The sequence below is a fragment of the Diuraphis noxia genome, unplaced genomic scaffold (genome assembly GCF_037042655.1).
Source record: "Diuraphis noxia isolate RWA-SAM2 unplaced genomic scaffold, SU_Dnox_SAM2 contig0004, whole genome shotgun sequence".
Classification (NCBI taxonomy): domain Eukaryota; kingdom Metazoa; phylum Arthropoda; class Insecta; order Hemiptera; family Aphididae; genus Diuraphis; species Diuraphis noxia.
Genome location: NW_028301714.1, coordinates 61,176,667 through 61,196,879, shown reverse-complemented (window position 1 = coordinate 61,196,879; position 20,213 = coordinate 61,176,667). Strand labels below are relative to the sequence as shown.

Sequence of the window (20,213 nt, the reverse complement as noted above, 5' to 3'; positions counted from 1 at the left end):
CTATTATCACCGTCAACTGCTTTTCTTTAATTCTGCAAATCTTTACAACGATAGTAAGTTATATAATTTAAATTTTACTCACGCAACGTTTTTAATCCAGTGTACATTTTTTGAATATATATAACTATAGCTTGATTTATATATTTATAAAACGCAATACATCTGAATTATAATTTTGTCATATTATTATATATTCTTGTATGTGAGAAATAATTCCCTACAATAACTGAATCAGAAAACATTAAAATACATTTTTATAATATACAATATTTAATATATTTATTATATATACCGGGTGATTCTTTTATCATTGAACACTCATTATTTCAAAAATTATTAATGTTTTTGAAAATATTATTTTACATAGTTTATAGTTGTTAAAAAACCAACGTTTTTATTAAAAAATTATATTTAATATATTTTTTAATATAATTTTTTAATAAAAACGTTGGTTTTTTAACAACTATAAACTATGTAAAATAATATTTTCAAAAACATAAATAATTTTGGAAATAATGAGTGTTCAATGATAAAAGAATCACCCGGTTATAATAATAAATAATAATCATATACCTATATATTATATAGGTATATGATTATTATTTATTTATTATTATTAATAATATATAAGTAGTACTGTATAATAATGTGAAAATTACAAAATAATCTAGCATAATATATTATATTTATGAAATGATTAAAAAAAAAAAAAAAAACACAGCAAAGATAATTTTTCTGAATGTACAGACTTCTATTTATAAAATATTAAATTATAACAAAAATGTCCAGCTATGAGTAGCTAATAACAAACGATAGAATATTAAAGATTAAGTTCAACTTGATTAAATTAGATTAAGTAACACAAAATCCAAATATAATATCATCCCATATAGTTTGTTTTGCAGTTGAGTGTACAATTAGTGTTTCTTACAGTTTCAAATATTATATAGAAATGTCAGAAATAAATTTAAATAAACGAAATCGAAACGACGAAAATGAGAAATGCTCTTTGTGCAATAGTATGTTTAGCAATATAGGTAATAGGGATAAACATATGCAAAAATCCCATGGTGTGGATAATAGAAATAGTGTCCGTTTGGTGAAATGTCCTTATGCGAAGCATACTTTAAAACTCTCACAAATGTATGTGAACATATTTCCAACGAACAAAATGTACAATTAATAAAAGAAACTACAGCGTTTGACTCTCTCCATGGTATTAATATTAATTTTGTAACTTATTAATAATTAATATTTTACATGGTTTACATGCTAGATTATTTTGTAATTTTCACATTATTATACAGTACTATAATAATTAATAATATAAGTTATTGATAAGATATTATGTTGATAGTAGGAATTGGGGCGAACGCGCATGCGCGTGCGGAACTCGGAACTAGCTGCAGTGATCCGCTCGTCAATTTTGATGGCATTTCCAATATTTCCATGTTAGTTGGTTTGGTCGGTTGATGGATTTGAATGCGTGAGTTTGGTAAATCCTCGTAGAAGGGAATTTCAAGTATTTTCCTCGATCCGCTTCCTAGACGAACGTTATGTTAAAAATATTGTTAATTACTATTATAGGTAGGTCGATATAATATGTATTATAATATTACTTTTTTTGAATTCCACTTTATTCCAGGATAATTTTTTATCTAATATGAAAATATGTTTGGTTAAAATATAATCAATACTCAATATATTTTATAAATATGAAAAACTAATACCTTCTACAAAATTCAATCTTTGTTTTCCTATGATATTATTTGAGTTTTTATCTATTATTTTAATTCTTCTTCCGGACTTTGTGTTATAAGATTCGACCATTCCCCTATCATCCTATTAATACAAAAAGTTCTATCAATATTTAGTTGTATAAAATAAGTAATCTCATATATACCTACTGCATTACACATTATAGTTTTTACTTTAAACAATATATTTACCTACGTATGAAGCTATCTTAAAATTAGCGAATAACGAATCATATTATATAATATTTATATATCAGATTTAATCACCCTTGTTTAATACGTTCTACCCGTTTCCCGCCACAAACATGGTCTACGATAAGTCGATAACATACGCCATGCTATTATATACAGTAAATTAATTAATTGAAAATAAGAATAATACAAATACCAACATTAAATTATGTAATGGCCGGCTATTAAGATAGTCAAGAATTTTAATTTTTAGATACTATTCAAAAAGTACTATAAAGTATAAACTTTCAATTATAAACTAAAATCAATTGTTACCACGAATAATGGAGATGGAGACACTGGTCTTGTAATCTCTTTCACTATAGACAATTCTGATGGCATAACTATTTCCATGTTGGTTGGTTTGGTCGGTTGATCAATTTGAATATGCGAGTTTGGTAAATCCTCGTAGAAGGGAATTTCTAGTATTTTCCTCGATTCGCTTCCTAGACGAACGTTACGTTAAAAATATTTTTAATTACTATTGTAGGTAGGTCAATTTAATATGTATTATAATATTACTTTTTATATATTCCACATTGTTGGTTACACCATCGTCCTATTAATAGAAAAGATACTGTCAATATTTAGTTCTACAAAATAAGTAATCTCATATACCAACTGCTTTATACAGTTAACGATTAAATCATGTAATGTCCGACTCTTAAGATAGTTATTAAGAATTTAAATTTTTAGATACTATTCAAAAACTACAATATAGAGTATAAACTTTCTATTATAATCTAAAATCAATTGTTACCACTAATGTTGGAGATGGAGACACTGGTCTTGTAATCTCTTTCACTATGGTCGATTCTGATGGCATAACTATTTCCACGTCGGTTGGCTTGGTTGGTTGATCGATTTGAATGATTGAGTTTGTTAAATCACCATCTTTTAACAATTTCTTCTGCTTGGTTATATAATTATACAAAAATCCTACTGCACTAATAGTTCCAAATGCAAGACTTGCAAAGATAATTCTTCTTGACATTTTTTTTTATCGCTTTTTTCACAGTAAACGGAAGTATTGAAATGAACAATATAATCGTTTCAATTGAATCAAATAATAGCTCATTCGTTGTTATGTATTTATTATAATACCTAATATATTTTGTCTCCAATCAGCGTTGCCCGGACAAAATTTTGTTTTTGTTTAAATGCATATAAACACTATACAGTATATTTTATAATCAGTGATATAATTTTTATTATTAATCCTAAGTCCGCGATCTATAACTATTTGTTTCTGCTGCAATTAGCGAATAAAATACAATGATTTATCTTTCTCCTATTACTATTATATTACTATAATCTGTATGCTGTAACCAAAAGCAACTATTTATTTTCATCTTAAATCTCAAAAAAAACATTTCTCAAATGTTCAATAAAAAAATGCGGGAAAGTTGATATCGCTATGCTATACAGTGTATTACTGTAATGGATGGAATTAAATTTGAATCCAGTCGTATGCCTGAATATATAATACAATATCAACATTGATGGAAAATCTTAATTAAAACATAACAACTAAACATAATTATGTATGCATTAACCACCATAAATTTATATTAATATATTTAATATATAAATTTATTTTACATTAATATTTATTTTTCCTTAAAATATTTGATATTTATTGCTTTTTATAAATTAATATTATATTGTTAACCTTAAGAAATATTATTATTATTATTATTATTAATTATCCCGAGCATAATTGTTTTGATTACTTTTTTTTTTGTATTAAATTTAATAAAATAATTTGAAGTTTATATTTGAATAAATTGTTTACACCTTGCAGTAAGGTAATAATCATTGATGTCATCTTAACTACCTACTTCTATTATAATAACTTGAATCGATATTCGGGTCTGCTTTGATTAATTGTGCACTTGGAACACAGTTTTTAAATCATTGGACTTAACTCCTCTACTTAACTTTTCCCAATTCGAGCACTGTCAATATTACAGACATATGTTGCATATAAAATATATAAGTTTAAAAATATAAAACTAGGTTTTACTGGGGATATTGGTATTTTAGAGTTACACCAAAATAAGAAAATCGCTAAATATGAAATCCAATGAAAATCCAATGTAAAAATTTAAATTTCGAATGCTTATAAAAATTTATTTTGAATTTCCAGTGGACTTTTTATTTGCGATAAAGATTGAAAAACTTGTAAGGAATCTTGTATTAAATAGATTTAAAAAGTAAATTTTTTATGAATTTCTAGCTTAAAATAATTTGTGAATTTTTCTGATTTTTACGTATTTTGTCAAAATTCAAATTTTGAATGCTTATAAAAAAAAACTAAGACTATGAATTTCTTTTATTGTAACAATATGTTAAGAGTGTTGTATTAAATTTTCAAGCTTTTCTTCCTAACAAATAAATTTTTATCAATATTAATTTAAAAAAAACTAATAATCATCGAAAATTTCAAATGCCTATGAATAGTTCAACTTAAGTTGAAAATTTTAAAATTGCATGGTGGATAGAATATACTTATATAAACATTCGGTGAAAATTTGATGTATCTATGGTCATTTGTTTTAAAATTACATCAAAAACCAAAATCGATTTTGTCGAAAAATGAGTGTGCGTAAAATTTCCCGTTTTTCCCTTAATTTTTGGTTTGTTTTTCTCGATTATTTAGAAAAGCATTAAGAATTTTTCACTTCTGACGCCCCAATGTACCAACTAGATTCACTTTCTGATCGATCAAGGTACTGAAGTCAAAAATTGAAGCACTTTTACTGCCTCAAAACGTGATGACAGACACAAAAAAAAAAATAAAAATAAAAATAAAAACACACATCGTGGTAAAATCAATACATTTATCGCTCCGCTCAGAATCTAAAATAATAATAACAATACAATTAACGCAAAATATAAATTCATAATAAAAGTAACAGGTAGTCTTTATGGTACGATATATTATACATTATTAATTAATATTAGAGAAAATATTGGACTAGGCTTGTTTTCATTTTGGTGATTGAGTTCAGACAGTTCAGTTATATATATATATTCGTTCCCAAACCAATTCAATGTTCTACAAAAACTCTTTCTCAAATCACGACCACATCCGACTTCTAGGCAAAACTCACATTCCTCCAACTACCAAACGCATAATCAAACCCTACCCACTCACCTGGGTTAATCAATAAAATTTTGTGTTACAAAAATGTGTCATTAATTTATTGCTCTTAAATACCTATATGAAAGGGGATGTGAGGGCAATGTCAGACACAAGTGAATATACATTACTTAAGTAATCCCTAAATTATAGATCTAGTTGGTAGTTGCTATATAGGTAAAACACAAGGTACTAAAATAATTGCTATAAATAATTTGAAATAAAAACAAATTGACTAAATCATTTATTATTATATTCAATACAGTAAAATCAAACATTCAGTTAATAATCAAAACAGACAGATTCTAAATAAGATATTTTTTTCAAATAAAAATAATACAATATTCTTTATTTCGAGTGTTTCGGATTATGAAGTAGACTTCTCTGTACAAATCCTGGTAATTTGTTAAAATATTTATAAGGAATTATTTTATTCAAACCTCCCTTTGTCCTACATCTAGTTGCATAATCATTATAAGGCACACATCGAATACCATATCTTAAATGTTTATAAATCCAGATCATGAATCTCTTCATCTGTGTTGGGGAATTTTTAGTAAATTCGTAAATACTCCTTCCATATTTTTTCCATTGTGCTGATGTTCTTAATCTATGACGTTGTCCATTAGCACCACAACTTTCCTAAAAAATCAAATACTTTGCAATAGTACATCTTTAATGTGTATTCATTATAAAAAAAGCGGGTAAGTTGTGGATGTCACTCTGCTGTACAATAGGTTACTGTAATGGATGGAATTAAATTTGAATCCAATGATATTATTATATCATTGTATACGAAAAACGATTCTGAGCGGAGACGGTTTATCTGTCTAGGATATATTATAGATTATTAAAAAATTTCAAATCTTAGATTTAAAAAGAATATTTTTAATGAATTTTTAGTTTAAAATAATTTACGTATGTTGTCAACATTAAAATTTTAATGCTTGTAAAAAAAAATTGTGACTATGTATTTCTTTTATTTTTCAACTTCTATTGTAAAAATATATTAGGAGCCTTGTATTAAATTTTCAAATCTTAGATATAAAAGGAAAATTTTTTATGAAATTCTAGCATAAAATAATTTACGAATTTTCGTGATTTTCACTTAGGTACCTATGTTATCAACATTAAAATTTTAATGCTTATAAAAAAAAATTGTGACTATATATTTCTTATATTTTTCAACTACTTCCTATTGTAAAATTATGTTAGGAGCCTTTTATTTAATATTCAAATCTTAGAATTAAAAAGAAAAACTTTTATGAATTTCTATCTAAAATAATTTGAGCATTCACGTAATTTTTACGTATTTAGTCAAAATTTGAACTTTAAATGCTTATAAAAAAAAAATCGTGCCTATGTATTTTTAATATTTTTCAACTGCTATTTTAAGAATGTGTGAGCAGAAGCCTTGTATTAAATTTTCAAGCTTTTCTACCCAACAAACACATTTTTATCGATATTTATAGAAAAAAACTATAAAAGGCCAAAATTGCATATGCCTATAAATAGTTAAACTTTGAATTGGTAAGGATACAAAAAAAAAAAAAATTAAAAAAACACACATCATAGTAAAATCAATACATTCCTCGCCCCGCTCAGAATCTAATATATTTGATTAACCGTTGGATAACAAATGCAATACCTAACATAGTAGATAGTAGAGATTTTTTTCAAAAATATAAAAATCATTTCAAAGATATTTTAAGTTTTAATTATTTAAAAAATAGTTTATTTATAGTTCAAAAATACTCTATAAAAAAACAACAGCAACAATAGAAGCACTTGCATATACAATTATAATACTCAGAGTGACTCATCAGCCATTCTCTCCTCTTTTTTTTCATTTTTTAATGAATTTATTCAAACTGATTATTGTATTTTTAAATATGCCTGCTTCAAGAATATTCTTTAAAGATTTAAACTTCTATTTTTCAAATGAGAACTACTTTTTATAGTAAATGGTGTAGTAATTAAATTTGTTGAAAATGTTTAGGTACCCATTGAACTATATGCAATAACTAAAACATTCACAGTCAGTAAGACTATAAAAAAAGACCGAGCGAGTGTGTTAGAAAGGGATAGCGAATACTTTAGGTATTTCTATCTCTGCCTTTATAGATAATACACCGTGACCGTATGTAATTACCACTTTTCAATGCTTACTGTTACTAACTGGCGGATTGTAATCCGACGACCGTTTCTTGAATCGTTGAATGTTTGTAGTTCGTTGTATAATTTATAGTTATTTCAATATATTTCTGTAGACTATAGGTACCTACTTACAATTCAAGAAACAATTAAACTATGGTTAACTTATCTTTAGTTTATTAATATATAATATATAATTACCACAAATATTATTATTATAGTTCAATGGATGTACCTCATTCAAAATTGGAAAGAGTATTGGTACTTAGTAGTTCTTCAGGGGTTAAAACGTTTATACGGAGGATAATAGCCAATAGGATCGTGATAATGAGTTTGTAATATATAAATAAAAAAAACCGTAGTTTAGACTTCTAAAGCTAGTAAAATTCAAAGATTTTGCACATTGTTAAATGCTTATAATCAAACAGCATTTTACATCAAATATTAGATTTTAAATTCCCAAATTGCCATTTGTATAAAATAACATCAATACATTGTCAAATATTTAACTTTTAAAATACCTAGTAAATCATTAGTAATTTATTCATAATAAACAGTTTTTTCGTAACACTGCAACAATGCATCATGCCATCATTGGTGTGATTTATTAAACAATAACGTAATATACTCGTTAACCAATTGAATAGAATTCTACGACAATTGTCTTTATAGTTTGTTCCACGAAAATGTATTAGGTTTTTTGTATGTATACTTACTTCGATCATACTGTATGATATCAATAATAAAAATATCCACGTAATCATCATTTTAGGTATGTTTATGACTTACACTTTTTTCGTCAAAATAAAATATAAATTAATTTACCGACGTTAAAGATATAAACTGTTTTAGTATTTGTAGTTTAATACTAATCTATTTAAAATGAAATACATTACCCACCTAAAATGCTATATTGATAGTTATTTAGAAAATAATTTCTGTACCGTTATTAACTATCATTACGTTACATAATTAAACATTGTTTTTAAATATTATTTTACAAAGTTCACATGCATGCAACACTTAAATTTGTTTAAAAAAAATGGCAATATATAAACATAAAATTAACAGTTGGTTTTTTTACAATTATACGTAATTATTAAAACACTTTGATAGTTAACTACTTAATTATCATTATTTTGAGCTGTTATTATTTAAGTAAAGTTAAATCCATACAATAGATTTCTATATAATATTATTATTGGAAAAAAATTATTAGTTAGAAAGTTACCAATATTAGATAAATAATTTTAAAGACACTTTCTAACTTAACTAGCTAGCTAGTTTTGATTTGTATTAACTTTTTAACTTAACTACCAGTTTTAATTAAATGTGTAAAATAATCTTATCTTGTATTTATATAAATTGTTTTATATTAATGATTCACCAGATGCACCGCCGAACCACAATACGACCCTGGAGCCAACTATATATTAGTATACATATGTATATAGCTATGGTCATAATTCATTAATAATGAATATTGTGTATTTTCAATTTTTCGATAAGAATATTCATTCATCAGTTACTCACAATTGTATCATTGAGCATAGCCCGGCATAGTTAACTAATAATTATATGGCTATGGTGTCGAAGCATAAAACCTAAGTGACGGAGTTTGGTCTTTTATTGCTGATATGGATTCCTGTCGATATAATCTTGGTAGCTAAAATACTTTTATTAATATTACAATCCGTAAGTCGTAAATACTTTTAAGAAAATCTTTGTATAATTTGTATTTAATTAAAATTGTTTGCATGATAGTAATTTCATTTGGTGGTTTATTGTATGTTATGAGTCGAGATTCTGGTTCCAATATGATAGCAGATACTATAGAAATTTACAATCTGAACACAAATACCAGGTCACATAGAATAGATTAAATCTAAACGACACCTCATTTTAGAACAAATAACATAGAATATAGCAGAATAGATGTACAATATACCTACATGATTCATAATTTTTATATTCCATATATTATATTCAATAAATATTATTCATCAAATTTTAGTTTTTGTAGTAAATGTTTGGTTATTATTGTTTGTGCCAATATGGCAAAAAATAGCAATAGTTGTTGGTCATGTTAAGTTTGTATTCTTATTGCTTTTTCCTACTGTAAATTCTTCCCATGTTTTCGTGTCACCTGTGGATTGTCTTGGTACACAGACTTCTATAATACACTAGATAAGTAACTTCTATATAATTTACATGGCTATGGGTGAAGCTGATAAGATGGACAGCCGCCATTTTGTCGGTTGGCAAAAAATACCATTTTTGCAAAATACCTATTGGCTAATAGTGTTTATACTGTGTAGTATACATTAGAAAACTAATTAGGGCGTAAATCTTAGATGAAAATATGATAGTTATGAATAAAGCACGGATGTTTATGAAATTGCATTTCATTTTCTATTTATCTTAATTTAATGCTGACCTGGATACAAATTTGATTCATGATCTACTGAATGAAATAATATTAATGTCATTTTGCACATTTTTGAATATTTTATGGTTTTATGTTTTATATGTATATTGAAATTTATTTATAATATTAAATTAAATGGTATTATTAAATTACTAATAGATGAAAAAATTAAAAAACATAATAATATAATCAATTATAGACATACTTAGGAAATAAAAACCACATTTTAAAAATAGGAATAAATAAATAACATTGAAACTATTGAAATATATCAGTTTATTTTTAAAATAAAATTATAAACCTACTTACTATTGGTTATGAAATAAATTAATTTTGAAAACATGTGACGTTTAATAACAATGGTTGATGTTTTTAACTTTGCAGCATAGTGCAAACGGATTTTAAAATACAAATTACAAATTAATGTTACTAAATTAAGTTGATGGTTTTCTAAAAAACTATCATCTTCACAACTCAAATTCTTAAAAATATTGGAATTAAATACATGGTTTTTAGTTTTAATTATTATTTTAGAGTTTAAGCAGGACTTTAATACAGTTAAATTATTTGTAAGTTCGATCAAAGTATATTCAACAAATGTTACTATTTTCATAACATCGACAGAACTTTTAACCAAACCACCTATATTTTTTAAATCTACAAATACAGAAAATGAATTCCTATGGTAATAACTATGTATAGTTTGTTCTTCTAAAAGGCATTTTGCGCATGTTGTACAGTCAATTTTCTTAAAATTTTTTTTTACAATAAAACCACAAATATAATCTGATAGTCTGACTTGATAGTCTTGTTCTGTAAAATGAACACTACATATCCGACTCCATTGATTTCCTTCAAATTTTTTTCTTTTTATTGCACTTTTCCATTTTTTCATCAACTCGCTGTTAGAAATGGGAAATCTATGATCATACAATAATAAAATTAAAATAGATATAGGATACATTTTCAGAGCACTACCAAAAACCATTGACTTGTTATTTAAAAGTTTAATATCATTACTAATTGGTTATTATTATAACTTAACTCACCGAAAGAAATGTATATTTTGTCCAGCTGGATATCTGTTGGAACATCCATAAGCAGCACACGAAACAGGCATCATAATTAATTTTCAAACATTTGTATTAACTATTAAATAATTAAATAATAAATAATAACAATTGTATTTGTTATAAAAATATAAAATACACTATGGTGTATACCAACCGATCATGACTGACAACCAGTGTCCAGTGTGTAAACCGATTCCAATTTCCAATGATTGAATTTGAATATTAAGAATATTCCTAGTTCCGATATACATTATACAAATTACAATAGGTGTTAGTGTTGACTGTTGAGGTATTGGAAACACGTACCACGTACTTCGAAATCCGGGCTCGAGTGGCTCGATAAGAATTTTTTTCATGAAAATAGGTTCATAGCGTATATAAGTATACCTTTATAGATGAACTTAACGTAAATATTGTAAATCAGTGTTAAATTCTTAAATTATCTTGGTCCATCTGAAATCACACACGTCCCAACAAAAGACCGCCTACAAGGACAGTTAGGCGTAGGACACTGTTCCTGATGACCTGGTAGTAAATGCCAAATGGTAATGACGTGTGTGTTGCACTATGCAACATATATTATGCAATATGCATTAGCCATTGATATTTAATATTTTAATCAGTTTTGACTCTTGACTCTAGCGACCTAGAAGTAGGAACCAACGTCCACACCGAAATTAACTGACAAAGACGACCAGCTTCTTTTATTATATGTGGTAATCGTGATCCTTAGTATTCCATGGACAGTGAAATGAAAAATAATTATTATTAAATACATTTATATATATATATGTTATTCATAATAGTTTATGGATACCATAACTATACAACAATTATATGGAACACAGGGAAGGCGAAAAAAAAGCCCAGAAATATAAATATAAATGTGAACACTTATATACCGTTTTCCCATTTTATCCTTATAATTTTTTTTAACTTTTTTACCATTTTGAATGACAACCTAGTTTTAATTTCATATTCTAAATAGGGTTAATAGTTAATGAGTTCTAAGTATTTAAAGTTTAGACAACCGGAGTTGTAGTGGACAAACGTTTTGTTAGAAATATTAAAGTTTTAAATAAAATATTAAATGTTAAAGAATAACTTAAGATAAAAAAATCACCTGGTATATAGATAATATAAATATTATGTAAATTTGATTACAACAAAATAATTATCATCGTTATTCTTCGTTCCATTGAAATTATATGAACTTATTTGTTGCTCAAGTTTATAGCTTATAATATAAGGGATTTGACACTAGGATAATGGATACATTTATGGACCCGTTGTCAATGAATTCAGTCGACTGTCCTTCTGTGACTATTATTATTAATATATGACTATATCATGTACCTACCTACTACTTTTATATTTGAGTACCCGTAATCAGTATATAAAATTGACTATATTTGTTATATTTTTTTCTTTGGGTTTTTTTCCGCGATTCGAAACACAGACCACATTCTTTGAAATTATACTATATCTAGTGTTGGCATAATACCTTTCCATAATCCATTAATCTTTGATTGTTTGTTGCAGTAAATAATGAAACAAAATTATAACATAACAATTAACAACCCATATAATGGTAATAATAATAATATAATATTAAATAATCAATAGTTCTAACATATAATAATGGCAAATCAAATTGAATTAATTAAATCATAAAAAAAGCATGGATAACAAAACTATGAATTATTATTAACAAAAGTAACAGTGTGTGGGAAAATTAAATAAAGCTCTTTTTGGAATATTATCTAATGTCATCATTGTTTCTTTTGCATAATTTTGATGAATTTGATCAATGTTTGTTGCACTTGTTGACGAGTGAAAATCTATAATAAATAATAAATCAGCATAATATTAGAAAATTATAAAAACCTAATACATTTTACTTTACTTCGAGGAAGAGACAGTAATTCCACCAATGTATGCGTCATTACGCTTACCGTTATAATATCTTTTGGAATCACAGTAGTCACAGTTAATTTCCTCTCTTACCAAAAATGTGTCCATTGATTCTTGAATATTTATATGACCATCGAATGCAATCAGTTTGATAACCTCATAGCTATGTGGATCAATTGAAAATTCTGGACAGATGTAATTCGTACAATAATTTGTTGTTTTATAAGATGGCAACGTTTTCAACAATTTGCTTGCTGTTGATGATATCGTATCCATTGCATCTATTGTTTTTACATCACCATTCGTTATCAGGCAGAAAAAATAGAGCCAGTAATAAAATACGTTCTCTGTTCATATTTTTTTTCAGTTTAGGACATATCATGTTAATAATAAATTTTGCAGTTTTATTTTGCTTTGCTTTGCGGGATAAAAATTCAAAATATGTACTACTATCAGCTGAAGCACATGCTAAAATACTTAACAAGGAATCTGATGAGCAGTTGTTGTCTAGAATGATTTTACCTAATCTTGGAATGTTGTATGGTTTGTTACGAAACGTATTGCCATTCTTGAGAAATACAATTACCTTTCCAGAACCTTTTTCATTTTAATCGACATGGTCAAATCCTGGCTGTGGCATAAGATACGATTCAGCAGATCGACATTGTGATATAGTCGATGATTTTTGTTTTTTTCGCCAATGTTCAACAGCTTCACATTCTTTAGCTTTCTCGGCGCATGTTAGACATATCCGTGATTCTCCAAATCCTTCTTCACTGTGTGTATTCTTTACGGAGCAACCAAACAAATGCACTGGTTTGTCACAAATTGTACATCTATGTATGCCCGTTGGAAAATCTCCATTTTCACATGGTAAACAAGACATTTGAAAAGTGATTTTTTTTAATTGTATTATTTTCATTTTCTTCATAAGGTTCAATACGTTATTTTGTATCATTTTTTTCAATTTCGTGTTTATCAAGTAGCTCATTAGATTTTTCTATCATTTCTGTATCTGGGTAATAATTTATATTTTTAATTTCATTTGAGGAATAATTTCTATCAACTAATGCTTCATGTAGTACACTTCCACTGTATTTCTCAATAATATTATCATCTGTACAATAATCTTCACCAGATACTGTTTGATTATGGTTCGGCAATTGCTCCCCTTATTATATTATAAGTGTACCTAATTAATCTTCGACATAGAAATAAACCAATAGTTACATTTACTATAAAAAAATAATAATAATAAATCAGATACAGTTATTACGTCCATAACGTGCGCCGTATTAAGCTACAACGTATTATTTTTGAAACCGATATTAGCGACAAGTTTCTGAATTAGAGTTCAGTATGCGCATGTGCGATTTATTTCGTCATATAATATTTATTATTTATAGGCCGTAACCAAGGTCAAAATATAGCAGTATAAAGTATAACATATTGTGGATAATTAATAAGCGACGAATTACATCGCGCATATGCATAATATGGCATATCGAATATCTAATTCGGTAACTCGTCATCGCTAATAGGTATGGGCTTCATTCTTTTTTTTTTTATTATCAATTATCCCGCGGCAACTTAGGCCATTGGGAAGAGGGTGATACTGTAGGTTTATGGAACGATAAGGTGTGTTACACGTGGGTGAGTTTTTGGCAGAATTTTTATTGGGGCACCCGTAGATTTCTGCCATGCCCCAGAGTGGGGGATGGCGCTTCATTCTTTTGTATTGGTATAATACGGCATACGCTGTGGCTTCGTCCATAGTAAATGATCCAAGTTTAGAAGATGCTATTTAATTGTGGAATCCCCTAGTGAAGTTTGTATAAATAATTAAAAAATACTAATAGTATTGAATCAAAACACCAACTAAAATTTAATATATGATTTGTTTATTTACCAAATATAATAGGTGTCTCACAACCCGTATAAATTTACTTAATTTTAATTTATTGCTGCTATAGCTACGCTGCTTTAGTTAGGTATAACTTGTTACAAATCAGTTACCTACTTTTTTTATGTAGGTACAATAAAAAGTTATACTTATTTTAAAAATCTAACTAATATCGTACCTAGTTATTAGAAGTCTTACAGTTTTAAATAAATGTGTGTATTAAAATTAAATACTGCAAGTACTTAATATTATAATCAATGACAAAGTTCAACAAAATAATTATTTTTATGTATTTGTTTAACTAATGTAAATGTTACACAACTATAGTATATTATAATTAATTACCAACAGATGTCAAAATATCAAATATTATTAAATTCAGTTTCAATTTTATGAATAGTTAAAAATTTAGTAATTAGTAATATTCATTATTATAGTTAATAACTAATATATAAGTATACAAAGTGTATGTCCCATATGGGATACATACTAAACAAATAATTATATTTTTCTTTTTTCAATTACGTAGTTACACACCTATCTATGACTTTTCTATTTATAATATTATGCGAGTAATATCTATATAATAAATTCTGTGAATAAGCAATATTATAACCATTATAATAAATTATTATTTCTTACTTATCTTATTTATAAACAATATTTAATAGGTATACCTCTGATTATTATTATTTTTTTTATAAAATGAAATATACATATTTTAAATCTATAGTCTTATGAATTTAGTTAGTATCATTATACTGGTCACTGGATGACTCTCTTCAAGTATTATAGCCTAATAGGCCATAATGTTTAATTATTTTAACTGTGTAAGTTATTATTAAAAATAAATTTATATTATATACTCTAACCACATAATAAGCCTATAATTGTGCCCCTAATGTATAGAGTGATTATTTCAAGTAAAGAAAAAAAATGGTCTTCGGAAAAAATTTACTTTACACGATGATAAAATTAATGAACTCATAAGTTACTAATTTCTTGGGATAACAAATTAACACGAGGAGCGCTTACTGTCGTCATGGGTGGCGGTTACCCCACCAGGCCGGAGTAGGATAAACATTGTCCATTCTATTATAATTCTATTATTTTATTTTATAATTCTATTATAAAATGTGAATAATTTATTCTACTATTATTTATGTCTGTTCACTTTTTGGCTTTTGCGTTTTAGTATTTGGTGTCATAAAAAGTTTCCAAGTTTTTAATTAAAATGGCGTTTACTATTGGAGATATAAGTACGTTTGCCAATTGTTCTATTAACTCACGTAATGTTGTAGAAGGAGAGCAAGTTTTAAAAAGTAAACAAATAATAGGTATTGTGTGGAAAAATTGTTAAGGTATTGTTTACTTATATATTATTAATTTATTATATTTAAACAAATCATAGTATGTAGGTAATACTTGTAAACAATAAATCATTAATTAATAAACAATATCTTATATGTTCTTTTTTTTCAAAGTTTCTTTTCCCGTTCGTAATTTAATAGCCCACATCTGTCTTCTATCAACTAGATCATTATTACCAAATTTATTTATCCATAAAACTTTACGTTCATTTTCTTTAGGGAAATGATGAAAGCTAATATTTGATGATGGGGAATATAAAGAATTACAGCCATAAACGGAACAATTCACATGGCTTTTTTTATTTTTGTCAGACATTATAGTAGAATAAAGATATATAAAATATAAATAAAATATAATATATTCTACTATATGATTAATATTAAGAATATAATATATTATTAAGAAAAAAAAATAATTATTAATTAAGTTTATTAATGTACTAATATAGTAATGTGTAATAATGAAACTATTATAATAATAAACTATAATATTTATCCTACTCCGGATAGTTATAACTTTAACTTTAACTTTAACGAGTGCGTATCATTATTTTGTTTTCCCAATTTATGGCATAATTTGATATTGTTGAATGTTGGGCAAATATAATATCAGACAAACATAGTGACGGTCAAATGTATTGTCAGATAATTAAATGTCGGAAAAATGTACTGATCCCAGTATAATAATACGAATACGATAACGCACCACAGTACAATCACAGAACAATTAATAGTACAATGTTGCCGTCAGTATGCTCTCAAGTCAACTATTTTTTTTATTTTTTTTTTTATGTAATATTTTTTATAATGGTAATAATATAATATAAAAATAGATTAAAATCATATTATTTCAAAATCAAAATTATGTGGAGTGTTTGAACTGCAATTTAATACTATTAGATTAATTATATTCTAATACAAAATTAATTAAGTAATTACTACCCCTACTAAAATTAAGATATGATTTAATTAACACTAAATATTATACATTAATAAACGAAGAATTATTCGTAATTATAGATCGCGTATATACAAAATATAACCATACACCAATATTCACCTTGAGTGTGTAAAACACAAAAATGATGGATCCAAATGCTTGTAGTCTTCCTGCCGTAAAAGTTCAATCTGATGGAAAAATGTACAAAACGCGATATGTGTAAAACACACAAAAAATTTTTACTTGTAATTAAAACAACTTAAAACGCAAATAAACAAACAAACAAAAACACAAATATTAAAAAAAAATTCGGGTCGTGGATCACGAATGTTATTGGGCGCCACTGTTGTATACCTATCTCTTGATGGTACACAAATAATCGTAATAAATATTCGTAGTATTAAATATCTTTATTACAAAAACAAAAACACAAAATATGAATCTCGATGAATCGCTAACAAACATACAGGTCTCGCTTAGTAGTCCACACACTGACCCCGTTTCGTGGTTATTACGTCCTTAAATATAATTTTACAAATTGCTGCCTCAGCTCATTTGCTTCGTTGGCCTATTATTATGAATACAGAATATGAACAATTTAACTATTTAGCGTAAAGTAATATTGGTACATACAACAATGCTCTCAAGTCAACTATTTTTTTTATTTTTTTTTTATGTAATATTTTTTATAATGGTAATAATATAATATAAAAACAGATTAAAATCATATTATTTCAAAATTTTAAATCAAAATTTTTTACAATCTTACATAGGTATCTTATACATTTTTTGGGCTACACCTTATATGAATCTCACAAACCACTACTGAGCGAACGTGTATTATAGCCATTATAGGTATAGTGGAAACCTATACTTTTAAAGCCTTAAATATAACTTCATATTGCTCCGTGTTCCGTGATTTTCAGAAAAACAATTAGAACAAATACAATTTACTTCACCCTCGCATATTGAATTTTTTATCAAAACTTAAGTAACTCGATGAATTAAGAACGATGGTGCAATCAAAAATTTGTCGTTCAAACTTAGTTTTGAAGTTATGGCCTTTGGAAGTAAGAATTTTCGCGTTTTTACGCATAGCAAATACACTATAATTTGCCACGCTTTTCATACATTTTTAAAATTATGATTTTTGAAATACGCAAAAGGAGCAAGTTAGGGTAACCTAGTTCCTCCCCACGCCCACTGGTTCGGGTCGCCAGACTCGATGACGGCTAATTAAAGTGACATAAGTATATAGTGGATCCCTTCGCCTATATGGGTGCGTTACAAATTGCGTATGGACCTTTTTCATTATTACGATCGCGTACATTCTACCTACCATGTTCAAAATCGTGAAAATTTGTAATACCTATAACTTTTTTTAGGAAACGACTGCTTATATTTGATACAATTTCATAAACGTTACTGAGACTATTATTTCCAGGCTATGTATTAATATTAAATAATTATATACAACCAGATTGTATATTTCCAACTAATATATATTATATGGGCTGGAGAACCTTCAATAAATAAAAGGTATCATATTTTTATAAATTATAAGAAAAATTTGGAATTATTCTTGTACAATATAACTTTAAAGTTTATGTTCTGATACATAAAAATAAAGTGTCATAAAATATTTAGATTATTATTAATTCCGTAATTTTTACGTATTTTAATTTCAGAACAACAAATGGTCCAGAGAGTTTCCAGTGTTTCCACAGAACTTTTAACGCTCAATTCTATAACTCACATCCACCAATATACTCTTTGTGCTTGAGGCATTGAAAGAAATGCAGGCTGAAACCAATATAAAAATATCCACTATACAAAAAAATATATCCAAAGCTATTTCATCTTCCATCTAAAGTTATGCAAAAAATTAACCATGTAATAAAACTATACGACCAATTTAAAATAATAGATATAATATATTAAATTTTTTAACAGGGACTGGTTATCGATACCAAGGTTTTAATTTATAACTTATAATTTGTATTTTGTATAATTTAAGTTTTTAATTGACTATAAAAATGGTTTTTTAAATTATATTATTATTATTATTATTATTTTAAATTAAATTAATTTTTTTTATCAGGAACTGGTAACCAACGTTTTAATTTATAGCGTATGTGTATTATTATTATATTTTATATACCTAAATATTTTATTTTGTTTTTAATTGATTATAATATTATAATAATGATTTTTTAAAATATATTATTTTTATTTTTAATTTAATTTAATTTAATAGTACATGTTGGCAACGTTGCACTCATTTTCGTACGCAATCGTAATGTTTTTGATGTCTAGGTAGAGAAATCGTACGCAATCGTATATCACCGTCGCCTATCGGCTCCGGACCCCACACAGCAAAATTATAATTTAAAATATAATTTAGGAAATATGTATTACGTTTTCAAAATGTTGTTAAATGATCATAATATTTTTTGAAAATATTTTGGAAATGTTTTTTGTCGCCTAATTAGCATCATCATCAAAATATAACAACTAGGATATTTTGAAGATATCATATTTATATTTTTAAATTATGTATAGATTTATTTTGAAAATATTTTCACTTAACTATTTTAAAAATATAAAATGTTGGTTCTACATTTTTTTCCAATTTTATTACAAATTAAATGTTTTAGTTGTAGATAATATATTATATAATAATATAGTATATATATTTTAATAAATAATATAATATGAATAAGAAAACCAGAATGCATATTTTGACGTTGTATAACTCACAACACACAATATAGGTATGTTATGCCAGTCCTAATAATATTATCTACTGATTTAATACAGGACACTTATAAAACATCATCTCGAGATACTATTTATACCTAGTGTTAGTGATCGGGGAACTCTAAAATAGCCAACCTGGAAGAATGTAAAGGGGTCGTGGGGATACCTGACATTCGGACACATGGATAACCTAACAAGTAAATTTAACCTTATTATTAGTTAAAGTAACAAGCTAAAGGTTAGGTATCTAAGACCGTGGTAATAACTAACAAGTTTATAGTGCCCCTCTCGTGGCTTCGCTTACCAGTTCCGGTTACCCAAACTTCCTAAAATAGCCAACCTTTTATGGGGGGGGGGGGGGGGCGATACCCAATAATGTTTTAATTTTAAATACGATTTTAGATAATATTATATTATTATGTTAATTAGATTATAATACACCATTAAAATGTCATTACGCCAAGTGCCAAAATTATCTTGATTGTCTCCAACGCGGGTAAGTAACAAAAACAACCTGGGCGTAAAAATAAGTAAAGTA

General features: G+C 26.4%; 1 protein-coding gene and 1 long non-coding RNA gene across 2 annotated transcripts; both read right to left on the bottom strand.

Moving 5' to 3' along the window:
* Positions 1-5,354: 5,354 nt before the first annotated feature.
* On the bottom strand, positions 5,355-8,163 carry LOC149056292 (uncharacterized). The gene is made up of 2 exons (XM_089226497.1): positions 8,004-8,163; positions 5,355-5,775 (listed from the first exon to the last, which is right to left on the bottom strand). The coding sequence occupies exons 1-2, from the start codon at positions 8,052-8,054 to the stop codon at positions 5,482-5,484; spliced, it is 345 nt and encodes a 114-aa protein (XP_089082623.1). The 5' UTR covers positions 8,055-8,163; the 3' UTR covers positions 5,355-5,481.
* Positions 8,164-10,253: 2,090 nt separating this feature from the next.
* Positions 10,254-11,512, bottom strand: LOC149056291 (uncharacterized). Its single transcript, XR_016191617.1, has 3 exons — positions 10,943-11,512; positions 10,765-10,864; positions 10,254-10,635 (listed from the first exon to the last, which is right to left on the bottom strand). It is a non-coding gene; the product is annotated as an uncharacterized LOC149056291 (long non-coding RNA).
* Positions 11,513-20,213: the final 8,701 nt, after the last annotated feature.